Raw genomic sequence first — 21,943 nt, forward strand, 5'->3', positions numbered from 1 at the left:
ATTCATATGTTCATTCACTTGATACATTTTTTTTTTTTTAGCATCTAAAAAATATCCTAAGCACTGATGTGTTGATGGAGGCAGCAGGGAGGGAGAGAAAGTCATTAAGATTTGGTGCCACATTTCCCAGGCCAGGGCAGGGGGCTTGGTCTGGACCCATGGTTGTGCTTTAGGAATTCTGTGAGCCTCAGAAATTATACACAAAGTTCTGTGTGTATGTAAGCCTACAGTTTTAATCAGATTCTTGAATTTAAGTCCTCATATGAGTCCAAAAAAGATGAATAATAACGGATTCAATGGGAATGGTGAAAAAATAGTTTTTTTGTCCTTTATTGGAACTGGGCATGGAATCTTTCCATCTGTGCTACCAGATATAACTGGTGGGTGTGTGTGTAACACTTTTTGGATGCAAAGAGCTGTAGAGTTTGTGGATACAAATAATATCTTTGTAGATACAAGGAACCTATAAAGTAGTTAATAGATGTTCTGTTTCTGAGAAGGAAAGAAAGGTAGGAGAGACAATCAAAATTGAAGTGGAAAAAGGAAGGGGAAAGAAAATGAAACGTTTCACTTTGGCGCTAGAGTTTTGTGCTTTGGAGATTTTCCCTCTTGTTCATTTGCTCACTCAGAATCTCCCTCCATCATTCATTCACTCCCTTACTCTTTTTTTAAATTCTGAAGATAAGGTTGTGCAGGGGATCAGATCCTACCCTCGGCCCATGAATCTGTCTCTCTTTTTTTTTTTTTTTTTTTTTTGGGTCCAGGCTGGAGTGCAGTGGTGCGATCTTGGCTCTCTGCAACCTCCATCTCCCAGGTTCAAGCGATTCTCCTGCCTCAGCCTCCCGAGTAGCTGGGATTACAGGCGCCTGCCACCATGCTTGGCTAATTTTTTTGTATTTTTAGAAGAGAGGGGTTTCACCGTGTTAGCCAGGATGGTCTCGATCTCCTGACCTAGTGATCCACCTGCCTCAGCCTCCCAAAGTGCTGGGATTACAGGCATGAGCCACTGCGCCTGGCCAAATCCATCTCCTTCTTTACCAAGTCTCTTGGCCCGGACCTGAGAGGGATGGGCACAAATCGGTCAGGCCCAGTCAGAGGACTCGAGCCTGATTTCTCTATGTCACTTCTAGGGAGGGAGATGGTGGATTACATCTGCCAGTACCTGAGCACTGTGCGGGAGAGACGTGTGACGCCAGACGTGCAGCCTGGCTACCTGCGAGCCCAGCTGCCTGAGAGTGCTCCTGAGGACCCTGACAGCTGGGACAGCATCTTTGGGGACATTGAACGAATCATCATGCCTGGGGTGAGACACAGTGACCACAAGGGCAGATCTGGATTTCAGGGCACAGAAGGGTGGGTGGTGGCCTGAAGAAAGGCCTGCTTTGTGTCAGCTTGGGATGAGAATGCATCCTTCAGCCACTTGGCCACTAACACCCCAGCCCATCTGTGAGGCATGTGGAGGGCAGGACTTTGACTGGTATTAGGTTTCTTTTTTTTTTCCAAGTTGTGCCATGGCAAGAGGTTTATGATGCCAGGGCAGGGCTGGCCAGAACACCTGCATTCCGGAGCACAGTCTGGCAGAAGTGTGGAAATCTCATGGGATGGGTGGAGAAGAGAACATTTTGTCTGAGGGGAAAGGACAACTGTGGGTAGTAAGACAGCGGAGAGGAAGCTGGAGGTAGTGCCTGGCCCCGACGACGGAGCCAGGGACTCTTCTATACAGTATCTGAGACCACACCAAAGAGAAGGAAGGAAGTGGGGAACACATCCCCGCAAGGACACTCTGGTGACCAGGTTGCATTGGTCCAGGAAACTGAGTGGGCCCCAGCAACCCCTCCTGGCACCTCTGAAGTCTGGTGATTGAGCTGCTTTTCAAGAGCAAGAGGGGGCTTTCCCTGAATCATTGATACTTTCCATGATGGAAGGTGCAGCCGGGGATAGTGCTGGTAGGGCCAGGAAGCTGATGGAAGCTGGCTGATGCATGGGCTTGAGCTGGAGCCTGCCTTGATGGGTGGTGATGACACCGCTGGCCAGCGGCGGTGAGGAGCTCTGCCATGTGCTCATGCTAAAGTAGACTCCCTTCCTGTGGTGGGGCTCCCTGCCACGTGCCAGCTCTGTGCCAGTGGCCCTGTTTTACAGATGAGGAAACTGCTGATGCTCAGAGAAGTTAATTGTCTTGCCCAAAGTCACAGAATTAGTAACTGGTAGATCCAGGATTTTAACCTAGACCAGTCTTACTTCACAGGCTCTGCCGTTTCTCCTACCCTCTGTCACCTCTACTGGTGAGTGCCTGAGTGTGCCTGGCTAAGCCTGGGTCCCTAGCATTGCCTCTCTTGTTCCGCACCCCCACACAGGCTGTGTCCTCCCTCTCCCCGCTTAGGGCATTTGTGTTCTGAACCACACACGTTTAGAGGCTCTTCCTGAGGCCAACTTGAGGTTTGCCTTCATCATTGCCAGAGAACTTTTGACTTAAATGTGACAAAAAGGCCAGGCGCGGTGTCTCACGCCTGTAATCCCAGCACTTTGGGAGGCCGAGGCAGGAGGATCACCTGAGGTTGGGAATTCGAGACCAGCCTGACCAACGTGGAGAAACCCCGTCTCTACTAAAAATACAAAATTAGCTGGGCATGGTGGCGCATGCCTGTAATCCCAGCTACTTGGGAGGCTGAAGTAGGAGAATCGCTTGAACCCGGGAGGAGGAGGTTGTGGTGAGCTGAGATAGCACCATTGCACTCCAGCCTGGGCAACAAGAGTGAAACTGCATCTCAAAAAAAAAAAAAAAAAAGTGACAAAAAATATGCTAGAGGCAGGGGTGGGAAAATACTCAAGCTCAGAAAGTGATGGCAATTTTGATTTTTTTTTTTTTTTTTAAAGCAACAGAAACAAGGTCTCACTATGTTGCCCAAGCTGGTCTCCAATTCCTGGGCTCAAGTGATCCTCCTACCTCGGCCTTCCAAAGTGCTGGGATGAGAGACCTAAGCCACTGCGCCTGGCCATGAAGGCAATTTCATATAAAGCCACTCATCTCTTTGACCATTCAGCCTATTTCACAAGCATCTTTTGAAAATGTCAGTATCAGTAAGGCTTACGGAGGCTAGATCCTGATAAGATTATCTCCTGGTTTTTATTCTGTAAAATGTAATCTGCTGAGGGGCTAACTGTAATCTGAGAGTGAGACTGAAAGCAACTGTCAGAAGAGGTGGAAAGGAGCTGATTCATTTGATTGAAAGGAATTCCAGCAGTTGCTGTGGGTGTGGTTGGTGAAGCTCATTTCTGGAAAGAGAGGTCTGTTTGTTTTTGATAAGGCCCTTCTGGCTTATTTTATCTTATTTATCTTACGAGAACAGACTATTGTCTCTTGATAGGGCTAGGAGGTAGAAGCCCTTGTCTGGGGTTTCCAAAATACTGTCACTAAACACAGTGATAATAAGGGTCAAATCTCTCAACTCATCTCTCAGGCCACACCAGCCTCCGAGAGCTGGCCTGAAAGCAGTTGGCCCTTTGCTTACTCATTTTGCTCAGTGCCTCACTGAAAACTGAATTAGTTTTTCTCTTCCTGCCACCACCTAGAAAATAAGAGAAGAAAAATTCTCTTTCCCCTTTAATTCCAACCCTGGTTAGACAATCCTCATTTACTTTTCACGAGAGAGAGAGGGCATTCCCATGGAAAAAGTCAGGACACCACCCTGCTCAGGTGTCTGGGCTTCTGTCTCATTGAGGTCACCTGTCCGTATGGGGTATGTGTGACCACAGGGATGTTGCTTCTCTCTGCCAGCCCCAGTTCTCACCTGTAAAACAGAGATAATGCATAGGCCCTACCCCATAAGGTCCTGTGAGAAGTAAGTAAGAGAAGGCATGGAGAGCAGGAGATGTGGTTATTACTGGTCATGAGTCTTGCATGGTGAAAATCGGAGGAAGAGGTTTGATTCTCTGAGTCAAGTCAGGATATGTGATGTGTCTGTCACCCACATGATTAGTTTACCGTTAACATTTCACACATTTCTTGCCCACACCTCCACCCACACAGCAACCCTGGGAGACAAGATTTATTTTACGATGAGAAACTGAGGTTGAGGGAAGTGCAGGATAGGCTCCTGGTTTTAGGGGGTCTGTACTGTAAACGCTTTTTGAGACCTCCTCTTGAAAAACAAAAAAGAATGAGGCTGGGCACGGTGGCGCACACCTGTAATCCCAGCACTTTGGGAGGCTGAGGCGGGCGGATCACAAGGTCAGGAGTTCGAGACCAGCCTGGCCAGCATAGTGAAACCCTGTCTCTATTAAAAATATGAAAACATTAGCAGGCATGGTGGTGGGCACCTGTAATCCCAGCTACTTGGGAGGCTGAAGCAGGAGAATTGCTTGAACCTGGGAGGCGGGGGTTGCAGTGAGTCGAGATGGTGCCATTGCACTCTAGCCCTGGTGACAGTGTAAGAATCTGTCTCAGAAAAAAGAATGAATCTCAAAAGAGACCCCTGCAAACATGGTATGTTGGAGCTTAAGTTCATTAGCTTCATGGTAAATCTACACAGTCACACAGCTGGTTAGGGACCGAGGTGGGATGGGAACTTGTGTCCTTGGACTTAATTCTTATGCTCCTTATACTATACATGTTGTCCAGGACAAGGCCCTTGTTCTTCAAGGACTCTGAGTATTTGTGCACAGTAAAGAACAGGATGATGTTCTAAGAGGTTATCAAATGAGTCCTCAGTAGAGTGAAACATCTAGAATTACAGCGTTCCATCGCTCAGGGAAGGGATCGAAGGGAGCTGTGGGAGCTAGGGGAGAGTTCGAGTAGGAAATGAATATTTAGTAGCTTTCTAAAAACTGGCAGGTTTTGGAAGGTCATGTCTTTATGGCGAGTGCCTTTGTATCAGGGGACACAGCATTGCTCAAAAAGGAACAGGGCATGCTTGCAGAGCAGTGAGATGAGGAGAGATTAGATAATCCATGAGGCAGATGAACCACTGGGGCTGCTTCTGACTTCTGATGGGGGGCCCCCCCTGCCCACTCAGCTCCTCCTTACATCCGCGTTTGATTGTGGGCTCAGGGCTTAGCCTGGAGGTTGGCCTCCAATATGCTTGGTCTGGGCTCTCCTCTCTACTGTCTCCTCTCCTCACTACATTCCCAATGTGATGCTTAAGGACAGCTTTGAACCTGTTCACCCTGACCCTCTGAGCTGCATGCCCAGAGAGCTCAGTGCTCCATAAAACAAAAGGTGCCTTTTGCAAGAAACTGGGTGAAACAAGCAGTCTACTTTTCTAGAGCTCACAGTCTCTCCTTCCTTTTATTCCTGGGCAGAGGCGGCATGAGCGGTAAGTATTGGGGACTAATGTGAATACCACTCAGAATCCCACAACTGGATTACTTCAGCGATTTTCCTTTTGCATTTTCCCTTCTGGACTTTGCATATATGAAAAGGCTCCACTGATGATCTAGCATAGGACATGAGCCATGTGAGTGGCAAGAACACCAGTTAACAAGTCGGATTTTCATGGAGTTGTGTCACTTATTTCTGCTTAAAAGTGTCAGCCCATGTCTAGAGTGACACTTCACCTTGCCAGAGATGGTCTCTGGAGAAAGAAAGCCTCCTGGTGCCAACTGTGTGCATGCTCTGCCTCCAGGTGGTACATTGGCAGAGCCCCCATATGCACGCCTACTACCCAGCCCTCACCTCTTGGCCCTCCCTGCTAGGAGACATGCTGGCTGATGCCATCAACTGCTTGGGATTCACGTGGGTGAGTAGCAATGGCTGTAACTACTGGCAATGGGGAACGTAGCAGGGAGTGGCATCCTACGGCAGACATATTTTGCCTTTCTTTCTGAATATGGCTCCACGATAACTATTAACAACGGCTACATTCTTTAAGCTTATGCTTTATTTTAATTTTCTCATTGCATCCTTTAACCCTATGGAATCACGAGTATTGGTCCCATTGTGTAGGTGAGGAAATCGAGGCTTAAGCAACTTATCTCCCCCAGATCACACAGCTCATAGAGACACAGATAAGATTTGGATATAGATCCGGTTATTGCCACAGTTTGTGACCTTAACTAAGCAATTTGATGCCTGTTGGGTTGCCACTTCCCCTGTGCTCTCGTATTTGAGTAGCTGGAGATACGTCCTGAGACTTCCCTTAATAACCCCTTAAGCACCACTCAGCTTTAAATGGTGCCAAAAAGCCTTCTAGAACATCTTTTTATTTTAAGCCTGAACTCTTACGGGTGTGTGGGTGGGAGGGCACTTCCAGAGCACTTCTTGCACTACCACCCCAGCAGCCAGGGCGGAGGCGTCCTGCAGGTACTTCCCCTGGCAAAGCTTCGCCTAGCATGGGGGCTATCTTTTCTAGGAAAGAGTACGTTCTTAGTCCTAAAACCTCCCCCTGGGCATTTGAGGACTTCTCAGCTATGTATTTTAGGGTCTTGGAGAACCAAATCCAAGCCAACGATTTCTAGGGCTATTTCTCCATAGAGCCTTGGAGAATTCGCCTCATTGAGGGCAACATGAATCCAAAACCCCACATTATTTTCTCTTTTTGGTTGACAGAGCGTGGACCGGGAGAGAGGCACACAGCCTAACATTGACCCCTTTCCAGAAAGGTTCCCATTGACACCATCAGGGGCAGACATGTTTCTGGAGCTCGTGGGGGCACCTCAGTGCCCTGGGGCTGTGCAGTTCGAAGTTCCTTTTCCTTTCTCAGGCATCCAGCCCTGCGTGTACAGAGCTAGAGATGAACGTCATGGACTGGCTGGCAAAAATGCTGGGACTTCCAGAGCACTTCTTGCACTACCACCCCAGCAGCCAGGGCGGAGGCGTCCTGCAGGTACTTCCCCTGGCAAAGCTTCGCCTAGCATGGGGGCTAAGTAGTGAAAAACAAGCCAAACCCTAACCTGGCAATTCTCCCGTTCTCCATGGAATTTCCCCCACGTTACCACACCATCATCACCAACACCACCATCATCACAGCTTCCACCTCTACTCCCACCTCAGCTGCTGCTTCATTCACATGTGCTGCTACTTCCTTTGAAAGCAATTAAAGAGCCAACACATGATCACATGTCCAGTATGACTTGATTCGGGTTTCTTAGTCTATAATCTGACAATTCCCTTTTGTTGTCCCATTTTGCATCTCACGGTGAAAGGGGAAAGGAGAAGGCAAGGGAGGACTTCTCTCTCTCTCCCTGCTAGGTTCAGGAGATCCCTTGCAGTGAGAGCAACTAACAGCATAAACTGATTAATGGCATCCTCTGACCCTATCTTTTGGATAGTTGTCAAATAATGGCTCTTCAAATATTTCTTTTTTTCAACAGCAGTGCCATGGAATGGAGCTTTCTGGGTGCCTCCCGGAACGCTTAGGTGCTTTTGCATCAGTGAGCTATGATTGCACCACTGCCCTCCAGCCTGGGCGACAGAGGACGACCTTGTCTCAAAAAATAAAAAAATTGCCATGTCACTCTGAGATGAGAGCCAGGAAGTTCACTGGGTCCTCTTGCTAGCTGAGTGACTCCCTCTCTCACTCCAGCCTTGCAGCAAGATTAAAATCTGAACCTTGGAAGAAAGATAAATTGCTGCATGTTGTGGACATTTTGGGTTGTCAGCAAATAGTTACAACTTCGGATGTCATATTTGGGAGAACATGCTAAATGTCTATGGTACATGATCTTGCTTTTCATCTAATTATCTCAGGAACCCTGTAGGTGAATAGTACCATTCCCCAATGTTTGAGATAAAAGCATTGAAGTTCAGAGAGATTAAATAACTTGCCCTAGCTTACACAGCTGCTAAGCAGAAGAACGAGGATTCAAACCCATGCCTGTCTAAATCCAAACCATGCTTTCTCCTGTATCGTCAGCCATGTGAACTTGAGTTCGTCCCATCATCTCTCTGAGCATCCCTCTCCTCATCTTAGTATGACAAGAATCATAATTATCTCAAAGAGGTGTTGTGAGGAGCAAGTAGAATGCCAGAAAGTGTTTTGTAAACTAGGAATTGCAATACGGATGGAAGGTGTTGTTACTATTATTATTTTTTTTAAAAACAGGGCCTGGTTCTGTCGCCCAGGCTGGAGTGCAGTGGAGCCATCATGGCTCACTGCAGCCTCCACCTCCTGGGCCCAAGCAATCCTCCCACCTCAGCCTCCCACGTAGCTGGGACTACAGGTGTGCGCCACTAAACCTGGCTAATTTTTTTTTCTTTAAGAGACAGGGTCTCACTATGTTGTCCAGGCTGGTCTCAAACTCCTGGACTCAAGGGATCCTCCCAAAGTGCTGGGATTACAGGCGCAAGCCACTGCACCCAGCTGATTATTATTATTATTATTATTATTATGCTATGTACCTCTTTACATAAATAGCTTGTTATGGAGTAACTCCCAGACACTTAATATCTGTGTGATCTGGTCCACACCACTCTCCATGACAGCGTCTGCCAGGCCTTTTTAGCAGGATTCTATCAGCTATAGGTTACTTGAAGATTTCAAGAAGCAAAGACATCAAAGACTGGGTGAATGAATGATGAGGAACCATAAAGACTCCTGTGAAGTTTCTGAGGTGGCCCTGAAGATTTCCACAATCACGGCCAGAGCAAAATCCTACCCAACCCTTGTTTGGATAATCTATACTTCCGTCCTGGGAAGCAGTTAAAGGGATGCTCTCCATTTCATAGACAGAAAAGAGTCTTCTGGAGGGGAAAGGTTAGCCCAAGGTCACAAGAGCTATTGACAACTAAATGGGCCCAAGTCACCAGCCTCTCGCAAAGGCCAGGACCCTCTCTCCCTGGGGAATCGAACTCCATTTCCATTTGTGTAATAAACTGAGAGTTCTTCTTTTAAATATGTTTTATATGAGGAGCAAACATATCCAGGAGGGACAGAACATTCTCTTTTCGGTTTCTGTGGCCTCTCTAACAGAGAGGGTGGTATTAGGTGCAAGCTTATTTTAGAAGGCAGAATAGGAATGCAAGCTGGGGAGGGAGATAGGCACCTTGGGCAGGAGGAGCTGTGTATTTCCTTCTGTGAATAGCTATGACACACACACACACACACACACACACACACACACACACAGAGAAAGAGAGAGAGAGAAACAACTATAAAACCTGGGGAAATTTGGCAAGAGAACACAGAAAGGCTGCCATGGTAATCCTTTCCCCTGCAGAGCACAGTCAGTGAATCCACTTTGATTGCCCTGCTGGCAGCAAGGAAGAACAAAATCCTGGAAATGAAAACGTCTGAGCCCGATGCTGATGAGTCCTGCTTGAATGCCCGACTCGTGGCCTATGCGTCTGACCAGGTGAGTTGCCCGACGCAGGACAGCCCTTCGGGTTGGTGCTTGGCTTCTGGAATCTTGGTCCCTGAGCAATTTTTTTCTAGATGTGAGTACGCTGGGGTTCCGGGCAGCTCAGACCTGGAAGCTTGTCTCCAGCAACTGTAAGGAAGGCAAGCTTGCAACGATCGTATTCGGTTCCCCGAGTCTTAGGCTTCAGCAGTTTCTGGGGAGTGATCATTCCAGGACGACTCTTGCTGACAGGTTTCTGTGGCCCTTCTAGGCTCACTCCTCCGTGGAGAAGGCTGGTTTGATATCCCTTGTGAAGATGAAATTTCTGCCTGTGGATGACAACTTCTCACTCCGAGGGGAAGCTCTTCAGAAGGCCATCGAGGAAGACAAGCAGCGGGGCTTGGTGCCTGTCTTTGTAAGTCAGGATGTGTGCCTAAGCTTAGAATGATAGAACTTGGATGTGAGGAAGGAATTTTGGCAGAATTCAGGTAAGTAACATGCTGCACACGAAAGCAGAAAGGTCCTCCCATACAGTATTTTACACATCATGAGGTGCTATCCATAGGTGTGTGGTGGAATAAATTTTGTGGGTCATAACCAGCATTAAAAAGAAATATAGTATAAAATATTAGAGTGCACACAGATAGCCAGAGTATGCATTGTTTTATGAAACTTTTTTTCCAAATACACATGTATACATGTACTAGATTGTTATATAAAATGTGTTTCTTACGAGTCATGGTAAAACACAGTCTGAAATATACACTGTTCTGGTGGGATGGATGGGAGAAGATCGCATGTGTGGTGAAATCTTTCTCAGGCCAAATGTGTCACACGAGCCCACCCTCCTATATTTTGCCTTCATTTTCCCCTAGGTCTGTGCAACACTAGGGACCACTGGGGTCTGTGCATTTGACTGTCTGTCAGAGCTGGGCCCCATCTGTAAGTATCTTCCCTCTCTGGCTAGGAAGACAAGGAATACATTTTTAAATGTCTCCGAAAGCAAGAACCTGAGACTAGCTCTATGGGATTATTCTGCTCCTCTTTGGTCAATGCAGAGACATGGGAAGAACCACCAAAGGTCATGAGGCTGTCTTCCAGGGATCCCTGGACACTGCCTTTCCCAGTGGTGTGACAAGAGTTAGAGGTGCCCTACCTTGCCCCTTGTCCTAGGAGAGGCTTTGGTTTTCTCATCCTCTTACTCGTATGTTGAACTTTACTTAATGCAGGCTATATCCAAAATACAGTGTGAATTAGGCTAGAATAGAAATGCTTTCTATTCTAGCTTCAGAAAAGGAAAAGGGTTGGGTAGGGGAAATCATGGGAGAGATTAAAGGCAGAGAGGAAACCCAGACGGGACTGTTTAACCCCCAAGCAAGAAACCCTCTAACTTTTGTATTCGGTGTGCTAACATTGCTCTCTGTGCTGGTGGGAAATTGATTTCTGTGCCAGGATGTTCTAGGTTGAGGCCAAGAGGGTGCTGGCCCTTTACCCAGTGGAAGAAAAAGGCAAGGGCGAGGCTTTGTAGACTTTCCTGTTAGGAGGCAACGATGCCTCCTTCAGCCCCACTTCTTCAAACTGACTCCCCCTGCTCCCATCTCCACACCCCTCCATTTCTCATTTAGCCAAAGCACATCATCCTTGCAGCCCACCACTCAGCTTGGCCAGGTGAGAGACACCTTTCCCCACTTCATCCTCCCCTCCAGCCAGGTGATGTTTGCCTCCTCAGGTGCCCGTGAGGGGCTGTGGCTCCACATCGATGCTGCTTATGCAGGCACTGCCTTCCTGTGCCCCGAGTTCCGGGGGTTTCTGAAGGGGATTGAGTATGCCGACTCCTTCACCTTTAATCCTTCCAAGTGGATGATGGTGCATTTTGACTGTACTGGGTTCTGGTGAGTGGAGCAGCCCAGCTCTGAGCACACGGGAAAGCCTTGCCTCCTCTGGAGAGACCCCAGCCACTAATGCCCATTTGGAAACCCACAGGGTCAAGGACAACTACAAGCTTCAGCAGACCTTCAGTGTGAATCCCATCTACCTCAGGCATGCCAACTCAGGCGTGGCCACCGACTTCATGGTGAGTGGCCAGGGACAGGCAGCCTAGTGGGCTCGGGCGTCTGACCCCCCAAAAATCTGGACGGTGGCTCCCTTCAGAAGGCAGCACGCTATGAGCTCCTCTCAGAATATTGCCAATGCGTACCTTGGTTTCTAATTGTCCCTAAGTATGTAGAATGAAACCCAGAAAATGGTTGAAAATGAGACTAGCCTTTGAGGCAGTGTGCACATTTCCTGAATATTTGTGGCATTTTTTTAATTCCTAGAAATGCTCTTCCTGTCACAGGTGGACCAGTTCCTTCTGCCTCCATCTCGGGTCATCTTTTTTGTTTCCCACCCAGCAGCAGGGCAGGGTGGACAATTTCCCCGGTGGGGAAAGAGCCTTCTTGCTGAAATCGCTTTTGCTTTTTCGTCCCTGACAGAGGCGCTGTGGGGCAGCTCTGTGGTAGTGACGGGCTGCGGGACTTGTGTGAGGTTCTGGAAGCCTCCGAGCATTCCTGACTTCCCCAGCTGGCTGCACCTCAACTCTCTTAACTCTCTCTCTCTCTCTCTCTCGCTCTCTCTCTTTTTTCTTTTTTCTTTTTTTTGAGACGGAGTCTCGCTCTGTCAACCAGGCTGGAGTGCAGCGGCGCCATCTTGGCTCACCGCAACCACCGCCTTCCGGATTCAAGCGATTCTCCTGCCTCAGCTTCCCAAGTACCTGGGACTACAGGCGTGAACCACCGCGCCCGGCAAACCTCAACTCTCTTGATCCCACATCCTCAGCCAGTATTTTGCCTTAGGGAAACGAGTTCTTACAAATTGACTCCGCAGTTTGAGGATGAGCCCTTCCTTTACTTGGAGGGGAGACAGGGATGTAAACGAATGTATTACACATTACCTGGCCAACGAAGGCAGCAGAGCAGAGTGGGGGCGAGCTTGGTTTGGAATTCCATTGCAGCAGCGGCCCTTTGGGAAACTAATGGACCTCTCTGAGCCTCGCTTTCCTCATCTGTAAAATGAGAATAGTGGCACTGATTCACACGGTATTGTGAAGCTTAAATGGGAACACGTGTAGATCACTTAGCACAATAACCGTGTGGCAAGTGCTCGATATATATATGGTAGGCATAGTATTTCTGAAAGCTCTTCTTTGAGATTTGTTATGACAGTGGGTAAGCATGTAGGTGCTAAAGCCAGATGGCTTGTATTGGAGTCCTGGCTTTCTGTTTACTAACTTGTGTGACCTTGGACAAGTGACTTAAACTCTGTGTCCAGATTTCCTCTTGTGTCGAATGAGGCTGATGACCACAGTTCTGGCTTCTTAGGCTTGCTGTGAGGATTATACAAATTAATACACTGAAGCGCTGAGAGCAGTGTCTGACCCCCGTAAGTGTCCTTCCTTGTGAAGAGATGCTTTTATCTTGTCTTCTTGGACAACTGAAGTGTCTTGCCCTTTTAGTCTTAAAATAATACCTTCGTCATCACTTGATTATACTGGCTATTCTCCTTTGGACCAGCCCACACCCTCTTTAGATTTTTGAAGCTTTTGGATTAGAATTGCAGCGGTAAGCCTCATGGCTTACTGGTAGTGACAGAAGACCCTCTAGAGGTAAATAAAGAAAAATAATGGTTCTTTGTCTCCACTGCTCTTTCTGGTGGGTTTTCAGAGATTTTTAATGAAAAATTTAAAAAATTCCGGAACAGCCCAAGGGTCAGATATCTTTAGGGATAACTGTGGGTTTGCTTCCTGAGTGTGAATTGATGCCCATTCTCCTACCAGTATATTTGGGTCATCATAACTGAGGAGCATTATGTTCACTCTTGTCCTTTTGAATTTCATGTTACCCTTTAAATTCATTTACCACAGTGCCTCAGGATCTTCCTGGGGTTCATTCCCAGGAGTTTGGAGATTTTACAGTGCTCTCTCTCTCTTCCAGATAACTCATAAAAATGTTACAGTAAACTCTTCCCAGCCCTGCTCTGGGGAACCTTATTATTTTTACCTCTCCACCCAGAAAGTGCTGCCTGACAGTTATCCTTCCCCCCACCTTTAATCCTACGGATTTGATTTTGAAGTCCATGAAGAAACTCCTAGAAAAGTGAAGCTGCTATCTTTGTCATGATCCTGAGGGTCCTCGTAGCTACTCTCACATGGGCCCAATGTCTTTCCCACCCAGGTGGCTGCAGCTTCGAACAGAAGCTCCGTCTTGCTCTGAGAAGAGCCAAAAATAGGCCAGCATCCCAGGAGAGAAGACTTAGGTGCTTAATCCCTGGGGCCCTGGAATCACCTAAAATCAGGACTAGATTCTCTGACAGCAGAGAAGCTCCCTCTTTTCTGTCTCCCACTGGACAGAGAGCACCAGTGGAGGGAGCATTACCTTGACCTTGGCAGGGGAGCCCTGCAAAACCTTACAAGGACATAGAGGAGGCTGGGGATGCCTCAAGGTACAGAAGAGTCCTGTCAGCCTTTGTATGTCCAGATTTTTTGATCCAACAGAAAATGTTGGCTAGAACCACTCTGCTGAGTCAGCATGGATCAGTTTTGGAATAGTGACAAGCAAAGGAGCAACTGGGAATGAGGAAGATTGTGAAGAAGTCAAAATAAAATCACCTCTGCCTATCCTGGTTTATTTGCTGGTAAAACAAAGTAGCTCTTTCTATATATGAAATAAATTGGCTATAACTATCTGGAAATCAGAACCTTTTAAGAGATGACCCCTATCATCCGTTCATTATTCTCTTGGAGTGTCCATGGACAAGAGGTGGAGTTGACGCTTTCCCTGTTACAGCAATTTTGTTCCATTTTCAGGTTTTGATGCCCTCTGCTGGCACAAAGGCCACAAGCTGGTCCTCAGCACAACAGAGTTTTTTGCTTGGAAATCAAAGGCTTAGTACTTTTATGCTGGGGAAACTTTGTCCATCAACAAAGGGGTGATGTCCCAACTGTGCCTGGCTTAGGAAACTGGGGTGAAGGGTGAAGGTGAGGACATTTGTGAGGATTTGATAATCTTGTGCATGGCCAGATAAATACGCAGTGGGACAAACATTTATTTTTAGTCAACAGAAATTGTGGTAGAAACTTTCTGACATTTGAGGGAGACGTCATTAGAAACCACATGACTCATTATAATAACTGCAAATGTTTTCCAAATCCTCTGCTCTATTTTCAGATCTGAGAAATCAGTCTGAAATTAATTTGGAAATTTTCAGGTTTGTGGTGGCTGCAACTTTGAACTTTAAGCTCTGTTGAATTTGGCCACCAGGAGCAAAGGATCAATTTTCATCTAACAGAGGCAGAAGTTTCGTTGCTCATTTGAAATCTGACAGCTGGAGTGATGCCCCTCAGATCACACGAATCTCACAGGAAAATGAACAAGGCAGTGTGAGGTTAAATAGGGATCATCTTGGCTCTAGACAGAAATGCTACTGTGATTTGTAGCTCACATTTTAAAATAATCGAAATAGCCAACACCTACTGACAACTTCTTCTGAGGCTCTTGGCGTTCTTTGTCCTCACGCCACTTCCCCGGGAGGTGCAGTTGGTTCTTTACGTCCCGCACTGATGAGCCAGTGAGGTGGCACTACCCAAGGTCACACAGCTAGTAAGTGGCAGAGCTGGAGGCAAAACCTAGGTCTGCAGGACTCTAGTGTCTGTGCTCTAACCACTATACTTTACATTTTTGGGGGGGATCAAAATAGGACTTTATTTTCTGCTATTCAAGGAATATAGATTCGTTTAGAGTGAAAATGTATTGCCCTTATGTTGAATTTCTGGGCTGGGATGAAATGTTTAAAGGAGCAATTTAAAGCAAAGTGCCCTTCTCATTGGTTCAGGGTAGTGGACTTGATTTCCACTTGTCTGGCTCTCAGACAAGTGACTATTGGCCACCTTCATCAGTGACTTGGTCACACGATGGGGCAACCGTTGGGAAGCTTGGCTTACTCCTTAGCAACAGCTTCCGGAGTCATGGTGACACCATTCATCCCTGGAGGGCTGGGCAGGCAACAGATAATGCCCAGAAATGCCCGAGGGAGTGGGGCGCCCTTGTCTCTAACCGTGGGCACTGTGTTCCTTTGTTTCTAGCACTGGCAGATCCCCCTGAGCCGACGGTTTCGGTCTATTAAACTCTGGTTCGTGATTCGGTCCTTCGGGGTGAAGAATCTTCAAGCACATGTCAGACATGTATGTAGCATGCCACTGTGGGGGCTGAGCCTGTGTTCCTCCGTTTTCTCATGGCGGGGAAAGCTGGTTTCTACTTTGCAGATCTGCCCAGGAGATTTGCGGTGTCTGGTTCAGGTGTCTGGGCCTGTTCCTCAGCTCCTGGGATTTGATTCTCTTTGTTAACCTGAGGAGCGCTGAGCACAACATGTCCCGAGGGCCGCCTGATGCCTGTCTTCTGCTGAGTGTCTCACTGTTCCCCTTGCTGTCACTGAGCACTAGGGAGGGATGGCCCCAGAGTCTGGTTTGCAGAGAGAGAAAGAGAAAGTAAATCAAGGGGAAGTGTGTGTGGCCAGGGTAGGATCCTATCTGCTTTGGAATTACCTCGGTGGTCACAGCTGGCTGAATATTTTAGCACTATTATGATTATGCCTTAAACAATGCTCTCCTGGCTTGGACAGGTAGACCTACCAAGTCTGGAACAAACCTCCCTGCATTGACAGGCATTTATTGAAGCCCCTATTTGGCTTAATTTATTTCTATTCAATCCAGCAATTACAAAGGTATTGTGCTAAGAAAGGGACACTGAGGTAAATGAGACAGGCACAGCCTCTCTCCCATGTTCTTCATGGAAGAGGCGGGACTTAAGAACTCTGGCCACTGGTGGTGGTCTCCCATTTCTACAAGAGCCCACATGCAAGGCAAAGCCATTGATAAAAGCGGCAGGGGACGCTGGAGACACTATCCTTTCTGCCTGTGTGTGCCTTGGCCTTCCACCTTGCCTCTAGGGAATTCCTTCTGGGTTAAACAAACACAAACCAAAATGAAGTGGTGGAAGCGGTAACTATGACTTTTTAAAACTTAAAAAAAATCAATTATTATGCTTATGTAATAATTATGCATTTATTTATGGGGTATGTGTGAGGTTTTGATACAGGCCTACAATGTACAGTGATCAAATTAGGGTAACTGGGTATCCACACTCAACCATTTATCATTTCTTTGTGTTAGAAACATTCTAGGTCCATTCTTTTAGTTATTTTGAAATGTACAGCAAATTATAGTTAACTACAGTTGCCTTATTGTGCCACCTAACCTTAGATCTATTTAATTGTATTTTTGCCCCCGTTAACTATCACCTTTTTATCCCCCATTCCCTGCTACCCTTCCCAGCCTCTGCCAACCTTCATTCTATTGTGTGTCTCCACGAGCTCAGTTTGCTTGCTTTTTAACTCCCATGCTTGAGTGAGAACATGTGAAATTTGTCCTTCTGTGCCTGGCTTATTTTGCTTAACATAATGTTCTCCAGTTTCATATGACTGGTTTTAATGTTGGTAACTTTACCTTTGTAATCACCACTGGTTGTTTACCAATGAGCAGCTGCCACCAACAATATTGAGGAACTTTAGGCACTTTGTGCTGTTTCTAGAAACTCAGACTCAAGACTGGAGGGTTGTGGGTGGGGAATGGTTGGTGGAGGTTACAAGTAATTAGGAAGTTTTTTTTTGCTTACAATTTGGGACTGGATATTCAATGTGCAGATCCTGACCAACCTCCCTTAGCACTTCCGTCTGCGAGTCAAACCCCTGAATTCCTATTAGCAACCCCATTGCCTACCATATATGAGGCCCACGCTCCTGGGCCTGGCTTTCAAGGACTTGATGATCAGCTCCTACCCTAGCTTGGGCATTTCATCGACCCATCCAGACCCCATGCTCAGTCCATCTCTGCACCTTCACCCGTGTCCTTCACCTGAATTGCCCTCTCCTTTCCAAATGTTGTGAATGGATTAAATTCTGCTTCCACCAGGAGCTTTTCTGCCTATTCCATCTGTTCTGGTTTCTGCTTCATTAGCATCCCTATGATCACCTACTCAAACCCCTTTACAAAACTGAGCTCAAAGTTCTTCCAATGTCCCACGATAGAAGAAATGGAATGAAAACAAAGCTGTTTGATATGATTTAATTTTATCTCTTCAACTTGACTGTGATGATAATTATTAACACTTGCATAATGCCTTCAATGCAAACATACATTCTAGTTGTTCATTAGATTCTTAGCACAGTGCTTGGGGTGGTCACTCTCATCTGGCAAGGCTCAGAGGGAGCAATTGCCCTGCTTGAGGGAAGAAGGCCTGGGACTTCCCCCGAAGCCTCCCAATTACAAATCTTTAACTCTGGGCTGCTTTCTACTATGCTGAGCTCTTGGAAAGTTATATAAAATTAAATTTCACATTTCTCTGTTACAGAGAAGTGCTTTAAAGAATGGAAATTTAGTTCTACCCTTTACTATTTGGTGACCTTAGACAAATTACTTAAACTTTCTATATTTGTCTGCCTTATTTATTCATTTATTGTTATTTATTTTTGAGATGAGGTCTCTGTTGCCCAGGCTGAAGTGCAGTAGTGCCATCAGAGCTCACTGCAGCCTTGACCTCCCCAGGCTCAGGTGATCCTCCCACCTCAGCCTCCTGAGTAGCTGGGACTACAGGTGCATACCATCATGCCCGGCTAATATTTTGTATTTTTTGTAGAGATGGGGTTTTGTCATGTTGCCCAGGTTGATCTCAAGCTCCTGGGCTCAAGCAATCTGCCTACCTTGGCCTCCCAAAGTGCTAGGATTACAGGCATGAGCCACCACCCTTGGCCATGCCTTCCTAATCTATAAAAATGAGAAAAGGATACTACCTCTCTCAAATTAAATGAGATAATATATATGCAGCCCTTAGCATAGGGTCTACCTACTACTCAGTTAAGTACTCTATGAGTACTTCTTCCTCTTCTCCTCTTCTTCCCCTCCTTCATCATCTCCTTCTTCATCTAATTATAAGTTGCCATCATCATCACCATCCTCCTCATCATCATCATCTCCTATCACCTACAATAGGGATTGGTAAACATTTCCTATAAAAAGCCAGATAGTAAATATTTTTGGCTTTGTAGGCCATACTCTATTGTAATTACCTCTGTGCTACAAAAGCTATCATAGACAATATGTAAGCAAATGGGAATGCTGTGTTCCAAAAAACTTTACAAGCACAGGTGGGGGCTATATTTGGCCATGGCTGCACAGTGCCTGCCCTTGACCTAGAGCAGTGCAGGGCACTGGCAGCAGCTCTCTTTTCATGACCTGTGAAGTGGGGCTTTGGAGGTGGTGGTGCTGCCTGTGCTCTGTGTTTTCCTCTCCCCTGACCTCTGCTTCAACATGTTGTTGCAAACAGCATGCGTTATAGGAGGGATAAAAGCACAATGGAAGGAGATCTCCCTGCTGTCACTTGGGAAAGTCACTTTCCCTTGGTTCCTTCTAAAAAATGGAAAGATTGAGCTGGGCACAGTGGCACGTGCCTGTAGTCCCAGCTACTCAGGAGGTGAGGTGGGAAGCTCAATTGAGCTCAGGAGTTCTGGGCTATGGTGTGCTATGCTGATTGAGTGTCCGCACTAAGTTCAGCATCCCTGCCCTTCCCAGGACAAGGGATCACCAGGTTGCCTCAGGAGGGGTGAAGGGGCCCAGGTTAGAAATGGAGCAGGTCAAAAGTCCTGTGCTGTTTGAAACTGACCATGCAGGGGAGAAAGGGGCTCTGAGAAAGATTTGGAGAAACTCATTTCATTATGGTCAAAAGAAAGGATCAGGGCCAGACATGGTGGCTCATGCCAGTAATCCCAGCATTTTGGGAGGCCTAGGAAGGAGGATCGCTTAAACCCAGGAGTTTGATACCAGGCTGAGCAACCTAGTGAGACCCCTGTCTTTACAAAAAAATTTAAAAATGTAGCTGGGCATGGTGGTGCGTGCCTGTAGTCCTAGCTTCTCAGGAGGTGAAGGTGGGAGGATTACTTGAGCACAGGAGTTCAAGGCTGCAGTTAACTTTGATTGTGCAACATGCCACTGTACTCTAGCCTGTGTGACAAAGCAAGACCCTACCCTCTTAAAAAAAAAAAAAAAAGACGATCAGCTAAATCCCTTGCCCTCTCTTGAAATAGAGTAGCAAGTGTGAGAACTAATTGATATAATTACTTAGCAAATATTTTATTGAGCTCTTCTGGATGCTTGGAGAAATTTTTTAAAAAGAAAAGAAAAGGCAAGTCCTGTTCTTGTTTAGTTAGTAATCCCAGTTTAAAAACAAAAAGCAAAAAACCCCAGGACATTTAAAAAGATGACATGAACTTCAGTGGAAGATTAATATAATACAAAGCCTTTAACATTTTAAAATTGTAACAAAATATACATAACATAAAATGCACCATTTTACTCATTTTTAAGTGCACGATTCAGTGGCATTAAGTATACTCACAATGTTGTGTGAGTTATTTCCAGAACTTTTTCATCATCCTGAGCGGAAACTCTGTATCCATTAACCAGGTCCAAAACCTGTCCATGGTGGGTGGGGACAAGATGTGAAAATATATTCTCTATGGAATGTCAGAAACAGGGGATGAAAAGGGCATTTGGGGTACAGGGTGAGAAGAGGTTTGAGAGGCAAGTGAAGCATGTAGGCTGAGGATGGGGCAGGGCTGCCACTATCCCATATGGCAACTTTATGTGCCCTAGAAACAGGCATCTCTTCCTATAGCCAGATGCAGCTCGCATGAGGCACCTGGCTGGGGATGCAGAGGATGGGCTGGGTTTTGGCCCTTACTTGCCCACTTGGCCGGTCCAGGAGCTGTGAAACCAGGAGTTGAGGTCAGGTTGCCTGGACTGCAAAGCACATGCCTTCTGGGTTCTGGGGCTGAGTTTAAAGAGGGCCCTGAGATGAATTCTCGAGGTGGATCCGATGTGACAGGAAACAGGGGGCCATTGGACATTTTCCAGCTTGGAATATGAGCAAAATCAAATGGAGATGACAATGAGGCAGAAGCCGCTTAGGTCTCTGTGATGGGAAGGTGGCACTGGTTTAAAACTATTTAGCAGTATGAAAGTTTATGCATAGTTAGTCCCTCGTCCGATGGTGAATCTCAGTTCTCTTTATATTTGCAATTCCAGGGTACTGAAATGGCTAAATATTTTGAATCTCTGGTCAGAAATGACCCTTCCTTTGAAATTCCTGCCAAGAGGCACCTTGGCCTGGTGGTTTTTCGTCTAAAGGTAATACCATCTTCCAAGCCCCTCTGTGAATGATGTTATGTGGTGCTCCAGAGCCTCTCGGAAACACAAATGCTGGGCTCTGGGGATGCTGACAGGGGTGTGATGGAGACTTCTCTTTATTTTTCAAACAGGGTCCTAATTGTCTCACAGAAAATGTGTTAAAGGAAATCGCTAAAGCTGGCCATCTCTTCCTCATCCCGGCCACTATCCAGGACAAGTTAATCATCCGTTTCACTGTGACATCCCAGTTTACCACTAGGGATGACATCCTGAGAGACTGGAATCTCATCCGAGATGCTGCCACTCTCATCCTGAGTCAGCACTGTACTTCCCAACCCAGCCCTCGGGTTGGGAACCTCATCCCCCAAATCAGGGGCGCCCGAGCCTGGGCCGGTGGAACGTCCCTTCAGTCTGTCAGTGGGGCAGGAGATGATCCAGTCCAGGCCAGGAAGATCATCAAGCAGCCTCAGTGTGTGGGAGCTGGTCCCATGAGAAGGGAAAACGGCCGCCATCATGAAAGCCTGCCAGACCCAGTTGATGACTGCTTTTCAGAAGAGGCCCCGGATGCCACGAAGCACAAGCTGTCCTCCTTCCTGTTCAGTTACTTGTCTGTGCAGACTAAGAAGAAGACAGTGCGCTCCCTCAGCTGCAACAGTGTGCCAGTGAGTGCTCAGAAGCCACTGCCCACAGAGGCCTCTGTGAAGAATGGGGGCTCCTCCAGGGTCAGAATCTTTTCCAGGTTTCCAGAAGAGATGATGATGCTGAAGAAAAGTGCCTTCAAAAAACTCATCAAGTTCTACAGCGTCCCCAGCTTCCCTGAATGCAGCTCTCAGTGTGGGCTCCAGCTGCCCTGCTGCCCTCTGCAGGCCATGGTTTAGACCCAGGGTCTTCAGCCAGAGTCTGAGGATATACTTCAGGGACTCTGAGAACCCCTCACAGTTGTATGCCAACTTTGTGTGCTTATGTGTACATGCATTTTTCTTGGGGGCGAGTTCATAATTTTAATCACATTCTCACAGGGGTTCACGGCCCACGATGGGATACAAACGAAGAGTTGAAGCCAGCATGATCCAGATGGGCTCAGCAGGCTGATCAGAGAGAAAGGGCTGAGGGTAGACAGGCAGCTTCTGTGGCTCAGCTTGTGACATGAAATATAACCTAGAAATAAATTATGTTTGTCCCTGAAACAAAACATATCCTGTGTCACTTAATTGGCTGCTGAAACATTGATTAACCAGTCTGGGAGCTTAAATGCATGTACTTTTTTTGAAGCATCAAGTATGAGTCAGGCACTGTGGCTCAAGGTTCATAAATGAGGAAACCAATGTTTAGGTCACATAGCTTTATTTTTTATTTTATTTTTTGTTTATTTATTTATTTATTATACTTTAAGTTCTA

The 21,943-nt window shown here is 46.7% G+C and overlaps 1 protein-coding gene across 2 annotated transcripts; it reads left to right on the top strand.

Annotated features, from left to right (window-relative positions):
* Positions 1-926: 926 nt before the first annotated feature.
* On the top strand, positions 927-21,737 carry LOC116268502 (histidine decarboxylase-like). Of its 2 annotated transcripts, XM_031662233.1 has the most exons (11): positions 927-1,303; positions 5,622-5,735; positions 6,699-6,821; positions 9,154-9,288; positions 9,545-9,688; positions 10,149-10,215; positions 11,003-11,165; positions 11,257-11,347; positions 15,392-15,490; positions 20,444-20,545; positions 20,677-21,737. In XM_031662233.1, the coding sequence occupies exons 1-11, from the start codon at positions 1,067-1,069 to the stop codon at positions 21,421-21,423; spliced, it is 2,022 nt and encodes a 673-aa protein (XP_031518093.1). In that variant the 5' UTR covers positions 927-1,066; the 3' UTR covers positions 21,424-21,737. The 2 variants fall into 2 exon arrangements, with proteins under 2 accessions (XP_031518093.1, XP_031518094.1); XM_031662234.1 differs by lacking the exon at positions 5,622-5,735.
* The last annotated feature ends 206 nt before the right edge of the window (positions 21,738-21,943 follow it).

The sequence above is a fragment of the Papio anubis genome, unplaced genomic scaffold, assembly GCF_008728515.1.
Source record: "Papio anubis isolate 15944 unplaced genomic scaffold, Panubis1.0 scaffold50, whole genome shotgun sequence".
NCBI classification, from domain to species: Eukaryota; Metazoa; Chordata; class Mammalia; order Primates; family Cercopithecidae; genus Papio; species Papio anubis.

Excerpts from the sequence above, each read along its gene's own strand:
- LOC116268502 (XM_031662233.1), top strand. The coding sequence starts at position 1,067 with ATGGGCACAAATCGGTCAGGCCCAGTCAGAGGACTCGAGCCTGATTTC. Across the intron at positions 6,822-9,153 it reads AGGGCGGAGGCGTCCTGCAG|AGCACAGTCAGTGAATCCAC; the intron begins GTACTTCCCCTG and ends TTTCCCCTGCAG. Across the intron at positions 10,216-11,002 it reads GTCAGAGCTGGGCCCCATCT|GTGCCCGTGAGGGGCTGTGG; the intron begins GTAAGTATCTTC and ends TTGCCTCCTCAG.